This window comes from Alexandromys fortis, unplaced genomic scaffold (genome assembly GCF_014885135.2).
Source record: "Alexandromys fortis isolate MF-2015 unplaced genomic scaffold, M_Fortis_MF-2015_v1.1 scaffold_77, whole genome shotgun sequence".
In the NCBI taxonomy this organism is placed as follows: domain Eukaryota; kingdom Metazoa; phylum Chordata; class Mammalia; order Rodentia; family Cricetidae; genus Alexandromys; species Alexandromys fortis.
This window is the reverse complement of record NW_026067967.1, coordinates 8,746,757-8,756,632: the sequence shown is the minus strand read 5'-3', so window position 1 is coordinate 8,756,632 and position 9,876 is coordinate 8,746,757. Positions and strand designations below refer to the sequence as shown.

Sequence of the window (9,876 nt, the reverse complement as noted above, 5' to 3'; positions counted from 1 at the left end):
GTAAAGGCAAGAGGATTAGGAGTTCAGGGTCATTTGCAGGTACATAGTGACTTCAAGGGCAAGTTGGCTCACAGGAGACTCTACGTACATACATATGTACATACATAAAAGATACTTGCTAAGTGTGGTGGCATGTATCATCCCAGTATTCGGGAGGTCGAAGCAGAAGCATTGCCAAGTTCAAAAACTTGATCATGGTCAGGGGTCAGCAAAATATGGTCTATGAATCAAATCCTACCTTTGCCTATTTATAGGTTTTTTTGTTTTTTCAAGACAGAGTCTCACTATGTAGCTGTGGCTGTCCTGGAATTTACATGTAGCCCAGCCTGGCCTTGAACTCACAGAGATCTGCTTGCCAAGAGCTGGGATTAAAAGTGTGGACCACTATTTCTGGCCCTATTTTTGTTGTATAATAATTTATTGTGGTAACATTTACGTACCACAGAACTAGTGATTGTAGGACTGGAAAGGTGGCTTGGGTGGGTAAAGATGCTTGCTGCCAAGCCTTGTGACCTCCATTTGGCTCCTGGGACTTACAAGGTAAAAAGAACCAACTCCTGAAAGTTGTCTGCTGACCTCTGAATGTCACACACACAAAAAACAAATGTGTAATAAAACAATCTAAATTGGCCATTTTGAAATGCACATTTCAGTGTTCTACAGTATATTCACAATACTGTGTAATCACTTCTTGTCTGGTTCAACTTCCTGTTAGTAAAAGTTTGTTGGAAAAGAGTCATGATCATTTACTTCCTGTTGCCTCTGACTGCACTGGGGTGCAGTGGGTGAGTTGAACAGTCACACAAAAATGCCAGCTGTCTTGCCCACTGTAAACTTTGTCAAATCTTTGGCTAAATCATTATTTCTCAGACTGCTCATGAGAGTCTCGAGTCAGGGTTTTTGAGCACTAATCACTAGACTGCAGTCAGCTTTTTTTGTCCTGTAGATAAGGAGCAAAGGTTTTAACTTTGTATCTTACCATTTCCCAGATGATGACGCTGTTGCTTCTCTGGGGATGTCTAGTCTAGGAGACTATATTGTGCTTGCTTCTCTGAGCATCAGTGTCTGCTGTGGATGGCCATGATACTAGCTACCCTCAGCCAGCATGATAAAGGTGAACAACTGATTCTACAGTGTGCTATGCTGGCAGACTATGATGTTCAGCAGGTAATCCACACTCTGTAGCCCAGTCTGCCCTTGAGCTCAGGAAAGCAATCCGACTGTCTTAGCTTCCCTTGCTGGGATTAGAGTGAGACAACACTCCCAAACTCATGTGCTATTTTATTCTTTGGTGGTGCTGGGGAACAAACAGGGTTTTGTCCTTGTCAGGTTGTGCTTTCTTCCACTGAGGCAATCCCTGCCTTTAGTTACTATCTATTAACAGGATCTTGCTATACTACCCAGGCTAGCCTCTAACCTGTGAGTTTCCTCTTTCATTCCTAGATGTTTAACGGCATAAAAAATACAAAAAAAAAAACAGAAAAATGCCAATGCTTAATTGCTGTAATCATAAATGATTTCTTAAAATATGTCCACATATGCCTGTACTATACTTCAATTTTTTTATTTTGTTTTGAGACAAGTTTTCTATGTATAGCTTTGTAACCTGTCCTGGAACTCACTCTGTAAACCAGGCTGGCCTCAAACTCATAGAGATCCTCCTGTCTCTGCCTCCCTGAGTGCTGAGATTAAAGGTGTGCGCCAACATCGCCTGGCAACCAAGCTTCCATTTTATCCCCTTCCTTCTACTCTCTCACCCTCCCTCTGTACTCTCTCATTCAGGATATTTCCCCCTTCCTTCATGGTACATTGTTTAACTAAATGCATTCCCATTACAGACTGAAATACAGAGTAACTGTCCTTACTGATGGGAATTTACCCTCTGACTATGCTGCATGCTGCAGGACACACAGCAAATGCATCTTACGACATGTATTCAGTAGAGGCTCTTATGAAACGGGTTTGTATATTTTAGGTTTTTTTCCTGAGATAGGTCCTCACACTATAGCTTTGGCTGTCCTGAAACTCAATGTAGCCTGGACTTGCTACAGTCCTCCTGTTTCAGCCTTGCTGCAATTATAGGCATGTGTCACTGCAGCCAGCTTTGTGTATTTAAATAGTTTAGAGTCCACCAAATTGTCCTCCAAAAAGTTAGTGCTCTCCCTCCTCACAAGAATGAGTCTGTTCCTTTCTCCACCAATACTGGTCACTTCATTTGCCAGCAGGATCAACTAACATTTTATGTTAGCTCTCTTTTTATCTCTGAGATTTTTTAATTTTTTTGGACAGAATCTCATTATGTAGCTATAGCTGTCCTGGAACTCACGAGTACATTAGGCTGACCTTGAAATCAGAGAACTGCCTCTCTCGCCTTGAGTACAGGGATTAAAAGCGTGCACCACACTGTGCCCAAGGCACGCTACCTGCCCCACTGCTGACTCAACTCAAAGCAGGAGTGGACCGGCAGAGATGCCGCTCTATCTACTCACTTGATCTTCAACTTGAAACAGGGCTTTACTCTTCACTAAACTACTCTACTTTCTGTCTGTCTTCCCTAACGTTTCTGCACACAAGGCTCAAGTAGGTGTTAGGGTCTACCATACTTCAGACTTGGACAACTAACATATAGATGCCTGAGAGATGTTTGTTAATAATGATAAATTAAAAACAAAACACCCACGCTTCTGTGGCAGAGTCACCTTCCAAACCCTTTCCCATTTCCAAATAACTTCCAGGGGCATGCAGAAACAGATTTCATGGTTTCGCTGAATAAAAATGAGAAGCAACTGTTGATGTTATAAACAGGAAACAGCACCCCAGAGAAGGCATTATCAGCTCTGTCAAACTGTTGTCAAGTAGGAACATATAGTGGTTCCATTTTTCCAAAAGTCAAAGTCTGTACTTTAATGTCAAACATACTTCCAAAATGTCTGGCAAGCTTTGTGTGTTGGTAGGATGGGGCAGGCTCTGAATCTGTTACACTGAGCCTGACATACACCGAGTACTCAGCTGAAAATGTTTCCTCAATAAGTGTAGTAACACGTGCCTGTAATCTCAGTATGTGGAGTGGAGGCAGGAGGATCATGAGTTTAAGGTGATCCTTGGCTAAACAGAAAGTTCAAGGTCAGTCTGGACTACATAGATTCCGTCTTTTAAAAAATGTTTCTCGATTAGCTCCTAACCCCCATTAAACTGAATAAAACACCCAGGAAAGATAAAGGCTCTTCTGTCACTGTTGGAAACTGAGTTTACTGTTTGAGCGTGGCCTCTCACACTAGTCTCTAAGCAACAGGAAGGTCACATAACTCTTCAAATTGCACATTACTAACACAGTGCTTTAGAAACACTTGCTGTTGTTAAATTTGTGACTGAAAAACAAAGGCCTGATTGAGCAACCAATTTACCTTTAGGCTGTGAATTTACTTACAAAGTACTTGGCACACTCAAAAGGTAGGATGGAGGGGGGTGGTCCATATCCCACTAATTTTAGATACAAGTATGGGTGGAACAGGAACGGTGTAGATGTGTCCGATCTGATCATAGAGTAAAAACAGCTCATGGTGCTTTCAACCCTAGTCCCAAAGATGGTCCAAATTATTTCCTATTGCACACTCTACTACTTAGGATTGCTTCTTCCCAGGGTCACTCTGGGTGCTTATTTCTTCAGGGCGAGGTTGTGGGATGACGGTTTAGGGTCTCAGTGTTGAGCACTAGCTTGCTCTTTCCTCCTCTGCAGTTCCTCCAGCCGTCTTGCCTGCTGTGCACTCATGCAATCCCTGAATGCCTGCACTTGTGGCTGGCACTGACGCCAGTCCTGGTGTTGGGCCATGCACTCCTGCACTGCAAAGTGGAAGGTAGCACAGCCAGAGCGGGTGATCAGCTGGTCCAGTGGGTCTTCTTCCTCGTCTTCTTTCTTCAGCTGACGGGTCCAGTTATGGCCTTGTGAGGCTGAAGCTGACATCTTGAGGAACCTAGAATATCAACACAGACAAGGTTAAAATACAGATATGACTATACACATCTTCCCGCTCATAAACAATATAGTCCAAGGTGCACTCTGTGGCCTGCTTATATGCCTGTGTCCCTTAGAGACTAAGCTTTTTAAGGTCAAATACTGAGTTTTATTTATCATAGGACCTCCACCCCCAGCCGGAAGCCTGGCAGAGAGAGGGTCTGCAAAATGATTTGAGCAGAACTGAGATAAAAGTATTAAGCTCAGTGGTGTCTGCTTGTGGAATGCAAATTAAATGAAATGGCTTTTTGAAGACTCCATTTCTGATCTACCTCAAAAAAAACCAGCCTTTCTTCTTTCTTCTAGAAAAGTAACATCAAACACTTGGAAGGGAATCCAAGTACATGCAAGATTGACACACAGGACTGAGAGTTCAGTGTAGTTGTAGCACAAGGCACATTAAGGCTGGGGCAATAGGTGAGTCTGTGGGGTATGAAGTTACTCAGTCAACAATATCCTAATGTGAGGTGTGTTTGCCCAGACTGTTCCCCAGAATCATCTGCTTCAGCACCCCACAGAATGCAGCAAGGAGGAAAGGCTTCAATAGAGATGACTGTCACCTTTGCACAAGCTTTATGACAGGCTGTAAATGAGTTAAAAGGACTCCTAAACACCTCTTCTCTTCTGGTAACTGAGAGTTGTGTGCCAGCTACTATGTCGAGGGTGTACAAGCATGACCACATTAGAGACAGCTCCTGCCCTCATGGAGTTTAAAATTTAGGCACTTTACAACAGTATATACAGACAGCTGGGAACACAGGTGCAAGAATAAGCCTGGAGGACTTCCTAGAGCAATGTTTCTCAACTTGTGGGTTGAGACCCCTCCACGGGTTGAAAGACCCTTCCATGGGGGTCGTATATCAGATATTCTGCATATCAGATATTTATAGTATGATTCATAATCATTGCAAATTTAGTTATGAAGTAACAACAAAATAATTTTATGGTTGGGGGCCACCACACTATGAGAAACTGAATTGAAGGGTTGCATCATCAGGAAGGTTGATATCCACTGTTCTAGAGAAAATGACTTCCAGGCTGAAATTCAGGGATGATTAGGTGTTGGCCAGACATGGAAAAAACGTTTCTGGCAAAAGGTAGAAAGACAGCATTGGACACGCGGAATCAAAAGTTTGGTGGCTGGGCTGAAGGTGTAGTTTGGTGGTAGAGCAAATGTCCAACATGGAAGAGTCCATTGAATTTGATTCCCAGAACAAAAAAACAATAAAACACTTCCGTGACTGGAGAAAAGAGTTGAGCAGGAAATGAAAACTGGCAGAAATGAGTAAATGATTGACCAGCAAAGTTTCATAACCCATGTTAGGAGTTTAAGACTATTATTATGAAGACAAGGAGTAAGGCACAAAAAGGATTTAAAGCGCTCCATTTCAGTATAAACCTCACTTGCACAATAAAAGGGAAAATGACTTTGAAATACATTGACTGGAAGCCTGCCTCATTGGGTGGATTCACCAGCAAGTGATACACACACAAAAACAGCTTTGGGATTCACTAGATAGACTCAGTAAATGTTAAATACAGTCTACACCCAAAACTTGTTGCTCACGGTATTCCTTGAATGAGAAAGGAGTTAGACCCACGCTCAGAGGTGGCAGACAGCTTGGTTTCTAGAAAAGCATGGCAACAGGGGGAAGCAGAGAAATAAAAGTATCCAGGTCTCCCCGTTTCGGGCGCACTCCGGCGGTCCCCAAGGTGCCGCAGACGCGAGGGTGCGTGCGCAGGGCTCACCTGCCGGTGCAGAAGAGCGTGCGAGCAGGTTCCGCCGTAGACTCTCGGCTCTGCAGGAACTGGTGTCTCTCTAGTTCTCTCCGCAGGAAACGGACCTTCGCGGGGGTGCACACACGGAAGTACGGAACCCTCTGCACTTTCTCATTGGTAAGCTCCATGTAGAGCCCTCCCCCGCCCTACTTTTCCGGGAAAGGGCGAAAGAGGCGGACAAATGGGAGCGGGATCACGGGGGAGATATCTTTGATGTTTCTGAGACGAGGTGGACACTCTCAGTTGACTCCCGCCCTGAAAGAGGAGTAGAGGAGGCGTGTAGCCCGTTGTATCTTTGCATCAGCGAGAGCTATGCCTGGCCCCTGTGTCGAAGTGGGTCACTGCATGGGTTGTCAAGTAAACTGGAGGGCATAGGGCACAGAAAATAAATTTCAAAACCGAATGGACATTATTTTTCATTCCCAAGACCAAGGAAACATATATGCGTAGTGTAGTGTGATCCATGTCAGAACTAGATCAATAAGCACTTACTTGTTGCCGTGAAAGAGACATTTTCTTATTCTTAAAATCACATTTGTTTATGTGTGTCTCCAAGGCACACTTGGGAGAGCAGAGGACAGCTTGCAAGAATTAGTACTGTTCTTTTTACCATGTGGGTCCCGTGATTAAACTCAGGTTTATTTGGTAGCAGGCATCTTTGCCATCTTTCAGGTTACAAGAGAGATATCTCCCTCCTCTCTGTCTCCTTCCTTCCCCCCTTTTTCTCATCCGCAGTGCACACTTGCTAGTTTCCTAACTGTATCATCGTTCTAGGCATCAGGATGAAAAATGAGTTATTTCACCCAGCCAGATCCAGACAGCTCTCAACTTTTAGCCTCTTTCCCCACTGAATGGCACTCTGTGTCATTGAGTTCATCAAAAAGAAATCAGCTTTCCTAAATTCTGTAAGAAGGGCTTGTTTTCCTGATTATCGGTCATTCCAGAAACCATTGCTATATCTTCTATTTATTTTTGGTTTTGTTTTGAGTATTTTTGTTTGTGTTTTGAAGGGATATGGGCTCACTCTGTAGTGCAGGCTACCTTTGAATTTATTATGTAGTTTAGGCTGGCCTCAAACGTGTGGCAATTCTCCTGCCTTAACTTTCTGAGTGCTGCAATTACAAATGTGTGCCCTCATGCCCAGCTTTGAAGCTTGGATATACATCTATATGATAAATACATATACGCCTGATGATCTCACCTATCATCATAGAAAGTGAGTTCTTTTTTATAACTGGAAACCAACTTAAAATTATTCTAGCAACTTTCTCTACAAATGATAAATTATGTATCTAAAACTTTGTTTTCTGATTATAGTTTCATCATATTCCCTCCCAAATTCAGTTTGTTGTTCACAGTCAGTTCACCTACCTTCAATATGGTGTGTGGTTTTTTTTTTTTTTTTGGTTTATTTGTGTGGGTGGTGGTGGTGTTCCTATGAATCAATACATAAGCATACTATCTGTGCAGGTGCCTGAATTGAATCTTCAAGATGATAATATGAAATTTATTATTTATTAATTTTGAGACCAGTTCTCACTATGTAGCCCTACCAGAGCTGAAATTTGCTATGTAGATCAAGTTGGCCTTGAATTCACAAAAATCTACCTGCCTTACTTCCAGAGTGCTGGGATCAGAAGTGTACACTACTTTGTCCGACCAGTTTTTTATTTTTGAGATATTCTTTTGTGCTATAAAAGGAAAGCATTTTTGTATGGTAGCCTTTTATCAATGAATTGGCCTAGACGGGGTCCCAGAACTTACAGCTTTAGAAGGATTTGCTGCGGATAACATGAACAAGGCAAGTTTTATGTATCCTATGGGATAATGCTTTTGTACACTGTAAAGATTTGTCATTCATATTGGTTTAATAAAACATTGATTGGCCAGTAGGTAGGCAGGAAGCATATGTGGGGCAACCAGACTAAGAGAATTCTGGGAAGAGGAAAAGCAGAGATGGAGTCATCAGCCAGATGCAGAGAAGTAAGATGAGAATGTTTTACAGAGAAAAGGTACCAAGCCATATGGCTAAACATACACAAGAATTATGGGTTAATTTAAGTTGTAAGAGGTAGTTAGTAATAAGACTGAGCAAAAGGCCAAACAGTTTATAATAAATATAAGCCTCTGTGTTCTTTGAGATGGAGTGGGACAGAAACTTCTGTCTACACTGTAAATGGCACAGCATTGAAAACTGGTCCTAGTCAGATAGCACCTTCAGACATCCATGCTACCTTTATCCTCTCCACTTCATTTGTATAATAATCAAAGATGTGTGCTTTTGATGGTAATGTACCACCATGCCTAGTTTATGGGGACCCAAACCAGGGCTGCAGGCAGGCTAGGCAAGCACTCTGCCATCTGATCTACCCAACCCTATTCAGGTTACAAGGACAGAGCAACTGCACAGTTTTGTGCAGGAGATTAAGGATACTGTGTCTTTACTTTGCTGCCATCCTCTGCACAAGCTCTTTATGTCCTGGCAGTATCTGCGTCCCTGATCTCTTCATCACGCTCTCATCTGCTAACTGCTCTCCAGGATCTGTCAGCACACAGCAAAGCTCTGCTGCAGCCACACAGCCATCGCCAGCCTAATCAAGCTGAGTGCTTCTCTAAACCTCCCTGCACAAACTGTCTTTATTTCTCTTGACATTGATGGACTGTGCCGTTACCATCCACATCTGCTTCATGAATCATGCCCTCTAACTTTGCTTTTGTGGGATTCTGCATAAGACTTCATGACAGCTCCCAACTCCTTTGTTGTTTTAGTTCCACTAGCATCCTTGTCAAATGGTAAGAAGTCATCTTTGACAGATGTCCCAAGTTCAATGCTCAGGACCCACATGGTGATAGGAGTGAATCAGTTTGTAAAAGTTGTTATCTGGTGTCTACACCAAGTGTGGCAAGTTCATGCAGGTGCACACACACACACACACACACACACATCATTTTATTCTCATGTTTTGGTTCAAGACAGGGTTTCTCTTTGTAGTCCTGGCTGTGCTGAAACTCACTCTATAGACCAGGCTGGCCTCAGACTCAGATCTATCTGCTTCTGACTCCCGAATGCTGGAATTAAAGGCGTGTGCCACCACCTGCACCATGGCTAATTTTTGCCATGAACATGCTGGGTGAGTTCAGACAGTGAGAGTTCCTGCCTGTCATGAGCCACTCTGCTATTTAACATTTTTCTGTGTTCTGTTAAACAATAGACCTGTCGTTACACAGAAACGTTTAATCCTAGGAAATAAAATAAAGCTTGATTTTGAATTTTCATATACTCATGCTTTCCTTCTTGGATTTCATCTGTTTTGTTGACTTCTGCAGTTTTTCTTTAACCAGTTTCAGCAGCAGCACAAGTGGTATCAGAATGAAGCTCAGCATTTATCTCCCTCCAGAGTTTGCTTATGAATTAAAGGCTGATTTTCAGGCTGGCAAGCAGGTAATAAACACTGCTTCTTGAAATCTGTCCCATAATTAGCCCCAAAGTCTTCAAAGAGCAAAGCCAAGGCCAGATCTTCTGAAAAACCTGAACATCAAGCACTGGGTGCTTGCTGCATCCCTGCTGGCATGGCTAATTCAGTCAAGAGAGTTCAGTTTGTGGTTTAGGAGACTTTCCAGATCCAGGTCAGCTAAACTGCAGCTGGCAATGTCGTTTGTCATGTGGTTGGAGGCAAAAACTCCATTTAACAAAGGGCTTGTAGACAGCCAGGTAAGGGTGTGCTGGCTAAGAACATGCTGTTTGAATATTTTTAAAGAAAGCTTTAAATTTGAATTTATTTTTATTTGTGTGAGTGTTTTACCTGTATGCATGTCTGTATACCATAAGGGTGCCATTTCTATCTCTCCAACTCTCAGGTTTCCTTTTTAAAACAAAACAATGCCAAGCAATGCTTACACCTTTTGGACACTCTAAATATTAACCTATTGGTACAAAAGCAAAATCAATTTATATTTGGCCATACTGGAATTTGTTTTTCAAAAGAAAACAAAAAAAAACCCCAAAAACTACTAGATGCAAAATGCTATGTAAATCTGGGAATTTGCTGCCAACTTTAAGGTGTTAATTGAAATATGTTGTAGAA

At 42.5% G+C, this 9,876-nt stretch overlaps 1 protein-coding gene across 1 annotated transcript; it reads right to left on the bottom strand.

The window, feature by feature from the left end:
* Positions 1-3,383: 3,383 nt before the first annotated feature.
* On the bottom strand, positions 3,384-5,905 carry Coa4 (cytochrome c oxidase assembly factor 4 homolog). The gene is made up of 2 exons (XM_050154481.1): positions 5,762-5,905; positions 3,384-3,971 (listed from the first exon to the last, which is right to left on the bottom strand). Exon 2 carries the CDS (start codon positions 3,959-3,961, stop codon positions 3,698-3,700), a length of 264 nt encoding a protein of 87 aa, XP_050010438.1. The 5' UTR covers positions 3,962-3,971; positions 5,762-5,905; the 3' UTR covers positions 3,384-3,697.
* Positions 5,906-9,876: the final 3,971 nt, after the last annotated feature.